At 53.5% G+C, this 16,948-nt stretch overlaps 3 protein-coding genes across 3 annotated transcripts; 2 read left to right on the top strand and 1 right to left on the bottom strand.

Annotated features, from left to right (window-relative positions):
- Nucleotides 1-10: 10 nt before the first annotated feature.
- Nucleotides 11-3,462, bottom strand: TEB (Helicase and polymerase-containing protein TEBICHI; the record flags this gene model as incomplete). Its single annotated transcript, XM_066129728.1, has 13 exons — nt 11-45; nt 106-211; nt 267-351; nt 410-514; nt 571-798; nt 853-1,296; nt 1,358-1,585; nt 1,644-1,747; nt 1,795-1,814; nt 1,855-2,332; nt 2,385-2,567; nt 2,620-2,891; nt 2,949-3,462. 13 exons carry the CDS (start codon nt 3,460-3,462, stop codon nt 11-13), a joined length of 2,802 nt encoding a protein of 933 aa, XP_065985888.1.
- A 4,673-nt stretch (nt 3,463-8,135) lies between these two features.
- On the top strand, nt 8,136-13,858 carry snt2 (Lid2 complex component; the record flags this gene model as incomplete). Its single annotated transcript, XM_066129727.1, has 7 exons — nt 8,136-8,150; nt 8,330-8,930; nt 9,209-9,695; nt 10,331-12,134; nt 12,202-12,601; nt 12,659-13,297; nt 13,356-13,858. The coding sequence occupies 7 exons, from the start codon at nt 8,136-8,138 to the stop codon at nt 13,856-13,858; spliced, it is 4,449 nt and encodes a 1,482-aa protein (XP_065985639.1).
- A 1,346-nt stretch (nt 13,859-15,204) lies between these two features.
- On the top strand, nt 15,205-16,548 carry ENV7 (Serine/threonine-protein kinase; the record flags this gene model as incomplete). Its single annotated transcript, XM_014693806.1, has 2 exons — nt 15,205-15,324; nt 15,409-16,548. 2 exons carry the CDS (start codon nt 15,205-15,207, stop codon nt 16,546-16,548), a joined length of 1,260 nt encoding a protein of 419 aa, XP_014549292.1.
- Between the last annotated feature and the right edge of the window lie 400 nt (nt 16,549-16,948).

The raw sequence follows: 16,948 nt of genomic DNA, 5'->3' as shown, positions 1-16,948 counted from the left end.
TTGATGCTTGCTATTCCTCTTCCATCTCAGCCTGCATTTGTATATCTACATCCAGTCAGCATGTCATGAACCGTGTCATCAATCCTGTCAGGACATGAAGCTTACTCCAAAGTCTATTTGCCGCCGACGAAATCACATTCGCCTTAGCAAGCATTTTCTCTTCCATCAATTCATCATTCTGGCTCTTAATCCGCAACTTATTCGGTTGTGCCTAACCGGGTTAGTTGTCGCACGCCCTACTTGTATCATGTTTTGAGACAACATACCTGCATAAGTATGGGGACCAAGTCTTTCGGATTGGCGTTGGCTAGAGCTGCCACACTTCGATATCCATTTTCAAAGAAAACTCTCCTAACGTGGGAATTTAGCATGCCTCTCACACTGTAAATTTCCGGTTTCATATACGTACGCTGTGCGACTCTTGATAAAGGGCACCTTTGAGAGTGCTAGGAGCTCAGACCTCGCGCCTGCCATTAAACGGTCTGAGAAGTGGTCTAGCGCTGCAGCCATTGGGCTGTATTGGCGTTAGTAGTTGAAAGGCTTGTGAGCTGGGACAAGATGACTACGTACCCCCAACCCATGTGTTCGCAGAACTTGACCATGCCCGCTGCAAATCCCTGACATGTCTGCGATAGTGTTTGCACTGAACCCCTGGGCATGTCGTATTTGCGAGCGACAGCATGAATAGGAACTTCGTTGCAAAGATCACGTAGTTGCATAGCCAGGTAGAAACGGCGGTAGACACGGGCCATTCGCTTTTCTTCAACCGTCGTCTCCTTCAGGATGGCGCCTTGAGCACTGTTGACAATCAGTGGTGTGTAGGGACGTCGACTCTGTATTGACCTTACTTACAGACGGATAATAGAAGTGGGCTTGATTCCAAGGAATTGAAGTACTCGCATGCCGCTTTCATCCAGATACTCCATTTCATTACGGAAGACTTGCCAATTGACAGTTGTGCCAAAGCTGTGAACTGGAGTGAATACATAGAGTATGTGCATCTCACCGTCCATGACAAATGCTCGTAGCGCTTTGACAAGCTCTTTGTGAACAAAGACACCATCGTCTGGATCAATGGCCGATGCAACGATAGCCTTTCCTAGTTGTGTGGGAGCGTAACCTGTGGAGGAATCGGGCATGATGAGGCCCATACTTTGAAGCTCCTCGAGACTTAGTTCTATGCCTTTGTGGACAAAATCTGGTGACTGCGACCATTGCAGCAGGGAATTGGAAAAGTAGTCAGATATAGATTCGCGGCTGGTAGCCAGACGAATGGAAATCACCTCCAATAATGCTCTTCACTACAAGTTAGCAACATGGTCAGTTGGTATAGGCTGATAGTGACAGAATATCTTACCGCTGAATACGCCGATTCTCTGTACTAAGACAGCTTGAAACTTTTGGTATGTCTGCATGCATGAGCTCTAGAACGTGCTCCAAGTCTGGTTGCCGACAACACAGATATGTTTCTCCGAGCTGCGTTTTCCCTTGTCTGCCAGCTCTACCTCGCATCTGTCTCAGCATGGCAGGACCGATGTACTCCCCGCCCATTTTAACATTGTGCAAAATTACCCTACGAGCGGGTCTAATCATCATTAGTAGAGTGATCTCGCAGAGGAAATGGCCAATTTTTGATTACTCACAGATTAATACCAGCAGCCAGGCTGCAAGTTGCTATGCATACCAGAATGGTCCCAGCATCGTAAGCCGCAGCAATGAGATCTCTCTCCTCGCTAGTTAGACCGGCCTTTTCAGTTAGTAACGGCTTTCAGAGCAGCGTGCAAACAAACTTACATCTGGGAAAAGTTGATTAGCTGACGTGGAAAAGCAAGTGACAGGGCGAACCAGACTTACGATGAAAGGCTACCCCATAAAGAACGGTTTCTTCGAGAACTGGGTCTGCCCCTGTACTCAAACTACGCAGATCCCCCAAAAGATCCAGACGCTTTTTAAGGACGTCTGCTGCAAGCTCGTGCAACTGGGGCATGACCCGGCTGATCCAGCGAGCATCAGACTCGCACACTCCGCGGCTACCAGCAAAAACCAGCACTCCATAACCCATGCAAGCAGTTTCATGAGCGAGAGACACTACTGCATTTAACACCGAGTCTGTGAATTCTTTGTGCATAGAGTTCTCTATTCGCCGGACAGGTGCTGTCTTCCCTGCCGACACATCCTGGCTACTCAATTGTGAAGGGGTATGCCCTAGTCCGTCATTGGGACCTGCTCGAAAGACCTTGCCGTCGTACACCAAATGTTCCTCTATTGGTACCGGCCTATATCGTGTCTCATAAGTGTGCCCGTGTAGCCACGCGGCGAGCAAATTCAAGTTCTACCAGTGGTCAGTACCAGACGAACTTGACAGTAGCACTATATCTGCTTACCGGAAGTGTTGCGCTCATTCCAATAAGTTGAACTTGCTGGCCAAGACAGACCAGCTTGGCAGCAATAAGTTCGAGGATATAGCCCCGATGATCGTCATCAATTATGTGAAGTTCATCCAATACTACAGACCGAAGCTTCGATATTGAGCCATCAGCAATAGCGGTGTTGACCAGGGCATTTGCCTGGATGACAAGTCAGCGTTATGCTGGTACAACTTTTATCACAACTCCCCACCTTCTCCAATGTGCAAACACCAATGTCAAAATCGTCCCAGGTTGCTCGGACTTTTCCACCTCCAAAAAAGCCAACTACTCGAATTGTACCGTAATCTGCTCGCCGACGCCAGGGACCATTTTCGGCACCTTGGGGCATGGAATCATCGAGAATCTTGACGTGTTGAACCACCTTGCGCAGCCAGCCTACTTTTTCTTGTACAAGTGCAACGTATGGAAGAACAAGAAGCGCTTTAGTACCAGCTTCCTCAATGACTCGCTTCAGCATAAGCACTGGTTTAATAATCAGTTGCGTGAAACAAATGAGATAATGCCAACAGTCAGGCTCACCGTCTGCCACTAAGGATTTACCTCCTCCGGTTGGCGCACAATACACCAGGTTTCTCTCCCCAGTCAGAAGGCCCGGGCCTTTTAAGCAATTCTTTTGCCAAGGATAAATGTGATTTATACCCAATAAAGAAAAGTTAGATACAATTTGGCGCGGGAGGCCGTATGTCTGATGGGCAAGGTCTAGCTCGGAGTCTTGAGAGGAAAGTGGTGTTGCGGAAATAAGCCTTCGCTGTGAGTACTCTCCCGTTGTATGATGACCTGACACTTGCGTGATCTTACTCGCGGACAGTCGTTTGGGAGCTGACGGAAGACTAATGGCTTTCTGGAAGTGAACAATGGAATGCGACGGGGAATTCGTGGCAGTAGTAGCATGTTGATGAGACGTAACAAAGCCATCGTTACTGGACCACGGCCGTTTTTGGCCAGCGACAGATTGCGGAGCAAAGAAGCGTTGTTGCTGTTCATGAGCAGTTTGAAGGCTGGTCTTGTGCAAAAGACCCTGCATGCTCTTCATGGTGAGGGTGAGTAGGAAATCGCGAGGAGGAAGACCGGGTGGGCATGGTCAGACGCGACAAGCGGTGGCGGCCAGGAGATCTGATGCACGAACTGCATGCATTCAGCAAAGCGATTTTATTGCATCTTGAAGGAGGATTTAAAACATTTTGACAGGAATTAGCAACTGAAAAAGAAATCTGGTTCATGTACTCGAACAGCACACCTACTCAAAGCAGGAGGGGCCGATTGTTGAAGCGCCATCGGTCTTTTTTGAAGCATGTCGCGGTGGCAGTTGGCAAGCGTGTTTAGTGCTCCTAATTTCTCACGCGTCGTCACGTGCAGCGTGTGACGTGAACGAACGCAGGTTAAAGAGGGCAGGAGCAAAGCTGGCGGAAAGACACTGGGCCACTAAAACGCGGGGCGTTCCTGACACCTGCTGACACCTTATTACTTTGTCTGGCGCAAAGAGGGTGCAGAGTAGGCATGTACTTTGTACCTCCCACTATTCACCCGCCCCCCTCCCACCTCCCTCCAGATGTCGCCCACCTGCGCATCACGACACCCCCCTCCCTTCCGAGCCCGCGGCGTCTGGCGCACGCTGCAATATTGATCCCGATTTACAGGGCTCTTCGAGGGCTGCCCCGCGACCCGCCATTGGTCGGCATGGCAAAACCCTGCGCCATTCCCTTTTGACGTCGAGGCTGCCGGTGATTGGCGAGACCAAGATGCACCACATCCATCCGTGTTCCGTTTGCCGTCGTCTGAGTTTTGTACATGTAGCTCTTCGACCACGCTCACGGCTGGGGCCCCTTTGCCTGTTGGGTTGACCTGGCCTGCTTGCCTGCTTGCCTGCTCGCCTGCTTGCACGCCTGTGCATGCATATTAACTCTTCCCTGCACGCCTATGCCGGGGATGCATGGTCTGGGGACGACTGCAGATGTGCCTGGCGCTCTGTACGTGTGCGCAGCACTCCGTCCATCCTACGGACTGGAGTACTAGGACGTGCCTAGGTACCTACTGGGTACCTCGAGTACCCAGGTAGCAGTGTGTACGTACATGTACCCCGTATGTGTGCATAGTCTGTATCGACACTTAGAAGGCTCTAGATGTCCTTGTCGGAGCCTGTCGACACTACTGGCATGTGTTAAGTACATACCTCACGTTGGCCCCAACCACACACCACACTCTACAGTTGTTTCTGACCATGTCTGCAAGCGCACTCTCTCCAGACGCCCAAAATAACTCGCTGACATTTTATGCCTGCTGATCAGTTGTGCCTGTCCCGCTGCACACCACAATCACGGCAGGTAGGTGTTGCGAGATTATACAGCATGACCTGCAGTCTGTGATCAGGGACAGACAACTCAACCGGGCACTTTCTGGTGGCCGGGTGCTTGTTGCCTAGGACTCATTGCTGTACAACATGCTGCAACTACCGCATCCCTGAGCATCCGAGGAGGCGGCAGCATCGTACCTGTGTATAGTATATGTATTGCAGGGTTGGCGATGAATGCGCCTAAAACACTGGACAGGGAAACCTTGACGAGACAGCCCTGGCCGGTCGTCGCGCGTTATAATACAATGTAATGGGTTGTGTCCCTGTATTGTTTTCCATGACGCTGCCGAAACATCGTTTCAGTGACTGGCCAGATATCGCGATGCGTAAAGAGAGTCGCCCATCTTGACGACTCCTCTCATTCTGTGGCCTCATCCCGCCGAGAACTTGCCATAGACAAAATTCGACTCAGATTAATGTTGTCGCCGAGGTGCAATCGTGGGCAAGGATTCAACAGGCCGACTTTGAGGCGATGGCGGTGGTGGTTGGGCGGCGCCGTGCCTCGAAGCCAAACGTCGAGCCAGTCGTCGAGCCTTGCGCCACGACCCCCGGCAGTGCCGTCCGGTTGGACTCGGGTGACCTTGGGGGTGAACCTTGGCTTGGGTACTCGCAGTCAACTCCATATTTTCGATTTTCCACTTCTTTCCATGTATGCACGACCACGCACGTAGTTTTGTTAGGGCATCTTTGTTGGCCTTGCGGACTTGTCTCGATGCCGCGATCCGTTTGCTGGCGAATTCCTTCAGTCGCTTATTCGCCCTCTCTCCCGTCGTTTCAGGGCTGGGGAAGACGAAGAAGAAGAAGAAGAAGCCAAGGAAGCCTACCGGGTCGACTCCTCCTCGCCTCCCGGTCAATCCTGCCGACCCTTGCGCCCTCCCCATCCTGGCTTGACCTGCCAACTGCATGTACAATATCCCGCCAGTTCCAGTTCTGCCGAGTACTTTGACTCAATTTACCGTGTCTCAGCTGCTCGCCAGCGATCTCGCGATGACAACCACAGCACAGAGCTTGGTCCTAACACAAGCCGGCGCCAACAGCCAACCGTGCTTGTCCTATCCAATATTGAAGCTCCCGCGAGCAAACTGTCGAGGCCCTTGGAGCACATCAAGTACCGGACTGGGCCTGTCCCTCTGGGCCCTGCGGAGAATACAAGATATCCGTACTGTGACATGACATCAACCGTCTCTTCGTACTAGTAAAGATGCCTAGGCACAGGACTCCAAGCGGACAAAGCCACCTATTGGGCCTTTTCACTTTTTGCTTTTCGTCAGGGCTGTCGCCATCCTTCTGGCCAAGAGGGGGCAAACGGCAGACAGCAGACAGCAGACAGCAGACAGCAGAACTCGGCAAAACCATCGTCATTTCCCTAGACTACGCCGTTCTCGGCCGGCTTTGGCATGTAAGACACGGCCAGCTGTTCGGTTCAGATTCTGCCCAGTTGGCGCTGGTGGACTCCATCAAATAGCCCTTGGCATGCCTGTGCTTGCGTTGGACCCCCAAATCTATGAACCAGATCGCGCCGCATCGTGTCGAAAGCGACCTAGTATTTGGTTCCCGGTGGCGACGCCAGCCAGGCGACGCGCGATTGATGGTTCAATGGCCCGTCTTCAAGCTGGCTTTTTGCAGACGCTACCAGAGAGCCCGTTTCTGCCTGCAATAGTTGTGTGCTTTTTTGTGCATGGCCATGTGGCAGTAGAGACAATAAGAGGGCCAGACTAAACTCCCATGGGCAGTCGTGGCTGATTAGAGTTGGCAGACTGTCCGAGGTACCTTGACAACCCGCTTGGTTGCTGCCTGCATGGGCTGAGCTGGGTTTGGCAGGGACTGCCATTTCTGACTGACTCCCCATCGAGGGATGTATTGGCAGAGTTTTGATGTGTTTGATGTTTGATGTTTGATGCTACCAGTTGCACCTTCAATGCACATCATTTTGTTGGGGTCGCAGCCCGGGGCCACGGGAGAGGCAGCGGGGGTGTTGAAGCGGATTTCTCATGCCATATCGACGAGAGAGAGAGAGGGAGAGAAAGAGAGAGAGAGGAAGGCACGGACAAACAAAGCCCGAAACGCCAACGCAGAATCACATTGTGTGGCGAGGCCTGACAGCCACGCCATCCCTCCCATCTCCATTGCTCAGTCCAAAGTCTCCAAGCACTGCCTCTTGACTCTCGTTCGTGACTACAACTGTTGAAAAAAGTTGTGACACGCACATCCGTGTTCGCGTCATCTACTCGGACGCATGGCGCGTTTTCTGGGCCGTGGGACTGCCAGCTGAGATCTCTTGTTCTGCGCAAAGTCATCACGACAACCTGTTCCCTGAGATCTGGCCCTGAATCACTTGCCTTCATCCAGCCTGCACCGACTCGGCAACACTATATCTGACCAACACACCGACACACCTGCGCAACGTTTATTGCGCTGGGGAAATGGCAAATGTCCAAAGGGCGCCAGTCGATCCTGCCGCCTGCAAAGGGCCTAAGTAGTTCTTGTTATGATAATTGCTTGCCATAATATACTCCGTATTAGTTAGCGACGTCGACGTCAGTGTGCAAGGACCCCCGGCTTTTACGCACGAGGTGACACTCAACGGAGAGCAAATGCAGGGACTAATACCTCGTCGGGACATGTTCGTCCTGAAATTTCCTTTGCAGTGCGTCACCGAGTATGCCTCCCCTGCGATGGCACTTTGGCAAACACCGGAGGACGTTTAATTGACGACGCCAGCAACAACATGGGCAACCAAGGTGGGCGCTGATGAACGCCTCACAAAAACCTGGGTTGAGATCCGTCCACTCATCAATGGTGTGAGACTCGGCGGGCCTGCGTGGAGACCAAGGTCACACTTGATGGCCGGGGGGTGGCATGTATATATAAAGTATACTGTATCGCTTCGCGTGCCCTTGCACCGCGGCTCGGCACTAGCAGATACGCTTCCTGTACCCAGGGCGCTAGTGCCGTCCCACCCATGCTCTGGTTCCCAAGTTCACTATGTACCAGCGTGGACGTATCGAGCCAAACCAGGGCCGCCGCCTCGGGGGCGCCAGGACGTTTCTTTCTCTCTCCCGGCGTCTGGGAACCAGACCTCTCTTCTCTTTCAACCTTGTCTCCCACTCCATACGCCGCAGTTTCGACGTGATTCTGTCTCGTCGAGACTATTCATATTCATCTCTTGTTTTTATAAACCCCGGCGTTGCATGTGACAAGTTTGCCGACTCCAAGATATCACTTATTCTTTACCTCGCCGCCCCGTCCAACTTCCCACATACATCATCTCTCATCATTCACATAGACCTGGCGAGGGCATGCCTTCATACGAAATTCGCCTCACCTCACAGCCGCGCAAATGATCTGTTGATGCCATGGCGCAACAAAATGTGAGTTTTTCACGTATACTTGGACACCTGTTAAAATATCCGGAAATCTTTTTTCTCTCTTTCTTTTTAACGTATCCTTGGCTTTGTTCTGCGCTGCTCTTACATTGTGGTTGTGCCTCATACCTTGCTCACTTACCCATGTGTCCATACACTGCTAACCACGCAAATTATTTGAGCAGGACTCCAAAGTCACAAATGCGGACGCGCAGTCAGCGCCCGATCCCGTGAACGCCTCATCAAACCCTGATCCGTCGTCCAAGGATTTGGGTGCTGATATGGCCGCGGGCTACGGCACGCGCTCCCGCAACAGAGGGGGCAATGCCCGCATTAACTATGCTGAAGACAAGGACATTGATATGGATGTCTATGACTACTATGACAAGAAGGACCAAGACGTGCCCAAGAAGTCGTCGCGAAAATCAGACGTCGCTGCAAATGGCGACGGTGCGGCACGTGCAGTCGGTTCGCGACGAGCTGCAGCAGAAGAAGCCAGAGCAGTTGGTGCATCAAATCAAAATGGCTCCAAGAGCTCAACACCGAGTGGTGTTGGCGTTGGCGTTGGCGGCGGTGCATCTCAGGGCGCGCCAACATCTGGCGCGGCGCAGGGTTCACGGAAACGAAAAGCGACTGCAGTCTCAACGAGAAAAGCAGGGCAGATGGGACAGCTAGAGGGCACGCCGATGCCAGAGACCAACATGCTGACGTTTGAGAATTGCAACCACCGCCCGGATGCGAATGGGTGCATGGTGGCTGACGATGGGACAGTGTTGGAACCAAATGGTGAGTGCTTCACGGACAGACACCGACACCGACACCGACACAGATACAAAAGGCAGACGCAATGCAGACACAACAGAGCCGCGCTCTCGAGTGCGAGTGAGTGTGAGGTGACTTGGGATCCTCTCGACCTTCTCTGCTAGTTTGGTTGGGTTGTTGCGTACCAATCCTGCCAATTGCACCAAGCGGCGCGGCCGGGATCCACTCATTTCGGGAGGACAGGGCCAAGGAGGCAGAACAGGGCAATTTCACCAGCATGCCGGCTAACCAAAGAGTCGCAGATCATGTGTACCTCGTGTGCGAACCGCCCGGGGAACCTTATTACTTGGGACGAATAATGGAATTTCTACATGTGCATGCAAAGGGCGAGTCGAAGCGTGTGGACTCGGTGCGCATTAACTGGTTCTATAGACCAAAGGACATTGGGCGCAAGAACACGGACACGCGGCTGCTCTTTGCGACTATGCATTCCGACATCAGCCCTTTGACGGCCCTGCGCGGAAAATGTCAGATCCGGCATCGCGTGGACATCGACAACCTGGAAACGTACCGCAGAACACCCGACTGCTTCTGGTACGAAAAGCTGTATGACCGATACATACAGAAGAACTACGACCTTATCCCCACCTCGACTATTGTCAACGTGCCCGACAAGGTCAAGAAGGTGCTAGATGAGCGCTGGAAGTTTGTCTTGGTGGAGCAAGGGCGTGGCAAGGAGCTGACTAGCGCCGTGAAGCTCTGCAAGAGATGCAGCGGCTACTGCGCAAGGTACGTACCCGTCGACGTCTCATAATATCGTGTATTTCTCGAGCCTTGCGACCATGGCGAGAGAGAGAGAGAGAGCCCTCCCGTTACAACTCGCCGAGTCTGGAGTTGGACATGGATGCTCCACGTCTTTTGGCCACTCGCTTGACTGTCGCCTATGCAATTGCAGCTGCCTTTGCAGTACTTTCTCTGTCTGCCTTATCCCCTGCGTCGTTCTTTCCTCTCCTTCCATCCTTTTGTGTCCAGATACGTCTGGACCTGACTGGCTCAAACCCCCCACCCACACCCACTTTGAGAACCTTGCATCAATGCTTCCTTCCTGGGCTTGGCTGTCTCCCAACTCTCACACACCTATCCGTGCTATGCTCCAGACAAAACAACCACCCACCCGATTCATGACGCCACTGGCAACGACATGTGCCGCCTTGCTCTTCGAGCTGGTATACTCGTCCATGGCCATGGGCCCAAACATCTACCATCTACCGCCCCTGCGCGTTTGTATTTTTGTGCAAGTTGCCAAAATACCAATTCAAATATGAAGCATGCGGGATCGGCTTTTATTTTATTTGCTTTCATTTCTTTCTTCCTCGCTGAAGCCTCTGTCTGTTTGCTTTCCACTAACTCTGCTTCATCTCCAGTAATGACTCGGTGGATTGTGCAGTGTGTCAGAACACGTACCACATGAACTGTGTTAAACCACCCCTGCTCAAAAAGCCGTCCCGAGGCTTCGCATGGTCGTGCGCAGCGTGCAGCCGAGCCCAGGAGCGCAAGCTCGAGGCTCGCAACACCCCTAATGGCACTGACGCTAATGGCGATGCCGACGATGATGATGCTCTGGACGACGACGACGACGATATGCCCGGCATCATCACCGACCGCACCACCCCAGCGGACAACGAGGAGCATCATCACGCCACAGCGGAGCAGATTTATCAAGCAAGCCTTTGGCCATGGCGCTACCTAGGCATGCACTGTAAACCGGAGGATGCCCTTGATTACGATGATCGAATCCACCCTCGCGCAAGCACAAGAATCGGACCCCGACACCAAGCTAATGTGGGTGTTTGGCCTGGGCGCCCGGTTGAATATGTCAAGCCGCTGGAGACGAGAAAGGGCAGGGGAGTCCCCAAACTATCCAAAGAAGCTCAAATTGCTCAGGAGGCCGAGAAGGCGCTTCGGACCAAGCGACCCAAGTGGGTGCAGGATGAACCACCTGGCTATCAGGTTCGCGGAGAAGATTTGGACGAGAACGATCCAGCCGCCACGTCTACCCGACTTTGGATGCCGCCACCCTCCGACACCGTCGGTGATGATGATATTGTCGGCTATATGACCAAGGCTCAAGGCATGGCGAAGAGATTCAACATCCCAGAACGATCCACAAATCTTCAAGATGTTGCGCTGGAGACATTATTCCGCCACGATTATGATCCCGCTGCTGCTCTAAAGGCACTTCCAGACACAAAACGGGACTCATTCAAGGAGCCGACCCTGACACCGGTTGAGAATAGGAAGTTTGAGGAGGGAGTAGCCAAGTATGGGTCAGAGTTGCACCTGGTGATGAAACATGTGAAAACAATGACACCCGGTGCGGTAGTACGGTGGTACTATACCTGGAAAAAGACCGAGCGGGGCAGACAGGTCTGGGGGTCTTACTCTGGCCGTAAAGGCAAGAAATTGGCCAAGAAGGAAGAAACTGCTGCGTCAAAGGCGGCTGATGATGTGGCTGACGCTGATGACGATTCGGCTTTCGACACTGAAAAGGCTCTTGTTCAGAAGCGCAGCTTTATCTGCCTGTTTTGTGAGTCACAAGACTGCCGACAATGGCGTCGAGCACCCGCTAGTCAAGGTCCTCTTAGCGAAAACGGAGGCAGGGCAACCAGCAAGGACAAAGGCAACCAGTCTGTGGTGGCTCTTTGCCGACGTTGTGCTGAGCTGTGGCGTCGATATGCTGTTCGATACGAGCCACCGGAGGACTTGATTAAGAAAGCTGGCCAATCTGGAGCCAAGATTTGGAAGAAGAAGCAGGAGGAGGAGCTTCTCAAAGAGATTCAGATTGCGGAAGATATGGGCTTAATGAGTCCGTATCGTAGCTCCACGCCAGCTACTTCGGTCAACGGGTTGGAGCCGCCAAGAAAAAAATTAAAGGGGGCACCAGAGAGAGACACCGATGCTGTAGTCTCGGATGCTGGAAGCAATACTACAGTCTCACGAAAGAAGGACAAAACCGCGGAAACTACACCTGTTCCCGACTTGCCAAAACCACGAACTCTTCCCTGCGCCATTTGCGACCAGATGGAGCCTCTGGGCGACCAACATCTCTCTTGCAGAGAGTGTCGCTTGACAGTACATCGTCACTGCTACGGTGTCATGGACAATCGGATTCAAGGCAAGTGGATTTGTGACATGTGCTCGAATGACAAGAGCCCACAAGTCTCAATTGTAAGTGCCGGGCTCTCCTCATCTGCTTACAGGTTGATTGGTACTGTGACTAAATAGTAATGTCTAGCAATACAAATGCGTCTTGTGTCCAGTTGAATACACCGAACAAGACTTCATTGAGCAGCCCAAGCTCACACACCATAAGAAGAAGATGTCCGACAAGGATCGCGAGCGTGAGAGACTGGAGGTCCAGCAGGCGCGGAAGGCTGCCGAGTTTTATCGCAAGAGACAGGAAGACCTCAACCGGCCTGTCAACCCTCGAGAGCCACTCAAGCGCACGGCCGATAACAACTGGGTTCATGTTACCTGTGCAGTATGGACGCCTGAGGTAAAGTTCGGTAATGCCAAGGCGTTGGAACCGTCGGAGGGTATCCCGTCAATCCCCCGTGCTAGATATGATGAGGTCTGCCAGGTCTGCAACCAGCAAGGAGGTGCCTGTGTCTCTTGCCACCAATGTCGGATACCTTGTGAGTAGCGGGCAATAACGTATGCGAAAGATGAGAAAAGGCTAACGGGAATTGTAGACCACGTGGAGTGTGCTCGCCAGGCAGGCCACCTTCTTGCATTCGATATCACACCTGTGAAGAGTAGCCGTCGCGACCAGTTCAACATTGTGACGGTAAAGGGAGAGATTGGAACTATGTCGGCCGTAGTCTGGTGCCAAGACCATATTCCCACCAAGACGATGGCTCACAAGATGTATGATGTCGTCAGCGAGTCAGGGCTAAGCGCACTACAGCTTTACGTTCAACATTACAAGCAGGCAGACCTGGGACTGACGGGCACTGTGCGCAAGGCTAATCTTATGATGGCTGCTGCCAAAATGTCTGGCCTTCCTCTTGTGCCGGGTGCTCGACGGACATCGGCTATTAGTGCAACAACAGCAGCGGCAGCTCCAAATGGCGCGTCGAGTCATTCGCGCAACAGAGAACCGATGGACGCAGCAACGAATGCTCAACAGCCTGGAGAGAAGGTGTGCATTACCTGCGGCATTGATGTTACACCTAGATGGTGGCCGATTGAGAAAACTCAGGAACAACAACTCACAAATGGACATCATGGTGCGATTGGATTCGAGGCACAAAAGTTTGTCGAGCAACGCAAGTTTCAATGCCACAAGTGCAAGAAGAACCCCCGAACGCCAAAGTCATTTGCTGCTGCACGTCCATCGCCTCCACCAGTTGCAGAGCCTCCCCGACAGCATTTGAGCGGATCACACAGCCAAACACCCGCACCACCATCGCTGCGAAGCCCTCCACGAGTACTCTCTGCAGATTATCGAGCAGCTCCTTTGCGTCCAGAAATCCATTCACTGCTGCATCACCCACCATCCCATGGTCCGTCAGCACCTGGCCCGTCAGCACCTGGCCCGTCAGCAGCTCATGGGCCACCACCCGGAGGGCATCCTGCCACACACTCGCAGGCGCATTCGCTCGGCTCTCGACCTGGGCCAGTATCTCATGGCTATCCCCAAGTACCGCCCCCAAGGACAACGTACAACGATTGGGGGAGCCAACACGGCTCGCCGACTCGACACATTAATGGAGGACCGCCACCACTACCACTGCACAACACTGGACCGCCTCCAGCATCGGGCCTTACAGCGTTGCGGCCACCGTCTATGTCGGGGCCGCCCCCGGTGGCCGCAGTCTCTGTTCCACACCAGCGTCCACATGGCTCCCCGATATATGGAAGCGCATTGCCCCCCTCACCGCGACGACTAAACGGAACGACCGCATCGTCTGCCTATGTGCCCTCATATGGGAGCGCTCCTGCCCCGGCCCTTGCATCGGGACCACGGCATAGTGCTTCTCCAGGCTTAAGTAACGGCGTATTACCTCCTCGATCAGAAGGATTCTCACATGGACTACACCCACAACGGCCGTCCTATACTGGCGGTACACATGGGAGTCCTCCACTGGCTCGAAGTGGTCTGCCTCCGCCAGGTGGACCACCGCCCGCTGGCCATGAATCGGCGCACTCGGCTGGCGGGCTTGGACATCGACCCCCGGAAAATAGACCGGCTAGCGGGGCAAGCGCAAGCCCATCGCTACGGAATTTGCTTTCGTGAGGCTGTTGCGAAGTATTTTAGAACGGAATAAGGAAGCAAGGAGACATGGCCACGTGGTTATATATTGTCTTTTTCGCAATGTCTGTGTTAGTGTTTTGTAGAGCAAAGCGACAGGGGAAAACAAAACGGGAATCTGGAATACCCAGAAGGCGTTATTTTACTTGGTTTTTTTTTCGGCTTTTCTTTTCGTTTGTTATGGGGATTGGGAATCACGAGCTCTCAACGGAGTTCGTCGTTGTATCTGATTCGATTTGGGAGTCACAGTGGAGTGCTTTTGGATTCAAGTTGGATGAGTAGAAGTAGAGACGAGGGAAGGATGCTACTACTTGTATATTATATTATCAAACGAGGTGGGAGGCCGTGGATCTTGGCCCCTCAGTACTGTTACGTACCTGCGGATATAGACTTGTCTGCTCACCGGGCAACGGAAGGGGAGCCGCGGAATTAAGTAACGGAGACACAGTCTGTCATCACAATGTGCCTATGATTACAAGCATCCATGTGAGGAATGATACGGACAGTGGCTGGCGAGGAGGTGTTACAGTGTACACTTCCACCCGTCTAGGGTTAGGGTCACGCCAAGCCCACCAGCCAACCCAGGTCCTCCCGTGGCCCAATGAAGTTTGATGTCAGATCCTTGTCAGCTCTGGTCTCCACCGACAAGGTACAACGTCAGTCAGTCCAACAGCTTGCATCCTCCGTCTGAGGGTGAGCTGTCGCAACACGAAACACACGAAACACGACACACACTCTGCTCCTCGGACGTCGCCTGGGGCATGGAATTGTCGACGCTGTAATCATTGTCTTCTGCTTTGTATCCCTCGCCTCGGCGGCTTCGGTTTGCCTTGCCATCTTATCTCGAGCTTGGCGAAAAGCTCTCCCGCTCGACACAGCCACAGTTGCTGCAATCCCATCGCCTCCCGACGGGAACGACGGACGGCCAAGTCAGTTGTAGTACATTCACAGCTTCTGGAGGGGCGAAGACTACCGACTCTTGCCATGGCGCAATTCGTTCTAGATTTGTTCTATTCCCTAGGGAACTGTCTGAATTGTTTCCCCGGGTCGCCTACACTCAAGATTAACAGCCGGAGCTTCAAGATCCTCCGTCTTCTTGGCGAGGTACCATCCCCAATCTACAACTCACGATACCATGAAGAATAAAAAAAAGAGAGAAAAAGTTGCTAATGCTGATTTACTCCACAGGGCGGCTTCTCGTACGTGTACCTTGTTGAAGATACAGCCACGCACGAGCTCTTCGCGCTCAAGAAGATTCGATGTCCGTTTGGCGCCGAGTCTGTGCAACAGGCGATGCGCGAGGTCGACGCCTACCGACTCTTCGCACACATCCCTACCATCATATCGGCCGTCGACCACGCCGTGGCTACGGAACGGGGCTCCGACGAGGCCACCAAGACGGTCTACGTGCTGCTGCCGTACTACCGTCGCGGCAACCTCCAGGACATGATCAACGCGAACCTCGTCAACAGGGGCAGCTTCCCCGAGCGCCATCTCATGACCCTCTTCCTGGGCGTGTGCAAGGCCCTCCGCTCCATGCACGAGTACCAGGCCCCTCCGGCGGAGCGCATGGAGATGGGCAACGAGGAGGACGCCCCCGGCGCAAACAGCCGCCGCGGCACGGGCAGCAAAATGGGCACGCGGGGCAAACGCACCGAGGCGGACGAGGAGGAGGACCAGGAGCGGCCGCTCATGGAGTCGGAGAACCGCGTCTCGGCGGGCGGCAAGGTGCGGTCCTACGCCCACCGCGACATCAAGCCCGGCAACATCATGATTGACGACTCGGGCTCGACCCCGATCCTCATGGACCTCGGGTCCGTGGCCCCGTCCCCCATCCCCGTCACGTCGCAGTCGGTCGCGCTCCAGATCCAGGACACGGCCGCCGAGCATTCCACCATGCCCTACCGCGCGCCGGAGCTCTTCGACGTGCACACGGGGTCCGTCATCGACACCAAGACGGACATATGGTCGCTGGGCTGCACCCTCTACGCCTGCCTGGTCGGCAAGTCCCCCTTCGAGATGCGCTCCGACGAGACCGGCGGCACCCTGAGCCTCTGCGTCCTCGGCGGAGACTGGCGCTTCCCCGACGAAACCCCCGGCGGCGCCAAGCGCGTCAACAGCATCAGCCAGGCCAAAGCCCGCGCCGCCTCGGGCGACCACTCCGCCGCGAGCGCCTCGGAGAACACGAATCCCACCATCAGCGAGCCGGTTCGGAACATTGTCAGGCAGTGCTTGAAGGTGGAACCCGCTGAGAGGCCCGGCATAGGTGAGTTGATCACCATGGTGGAGGGCGTCATTGAAGATCTTCCCGATGAGGGGGGCTTGTAATTCACCCTCATGATGGCCCAAATGTTGGGACTGTTGGGGCAACATTATGCAACATTATTCATTCGCACTGCTGTGACGGCCGGCAATGCCATTCGACATGATGTCAGATGGACTTTTGTGGGTTTCCGCATCACATTGATGGTATTATATTTGGGCATAGGCGTTACGGATTAATGAATGTAGATAATTAGCAGAGCTGGAGTCATAGACTCCCTGAACAAATGACTTTTCTGTATGTAGCACGACCAGAGAAAATCTTCACCAATTGCATTGCATGCACAGGAGCGGGCAAGTTTTGTAGGGGCAAGTAAGACTGAATTCATTTGCATCAACGTCCCGCATTCAAGATTCCTACAGTCATCATCACTTTCATCTCTATATTTGCTTCATACGTCCAATG

Source organism: Metarhizium brunneum, chromosome 1 (genome assembly GCF_013426205.1).
Source record: "Metarhizium brunneum chromosome 1, complete sequence".
In the NCBI taxonomy this organism is placed as follows: Eukaryota; Fungi; Ascomycota; class Sordariomycetes; order Hypocreales; family Clavicipitaceae; genus Metarhizium; species Metarhizium brunneum.
Note: the sequence above shows the minus strand (reverse complement) of the source record. Positions and strands in the feature narration are given on the sequence as shown.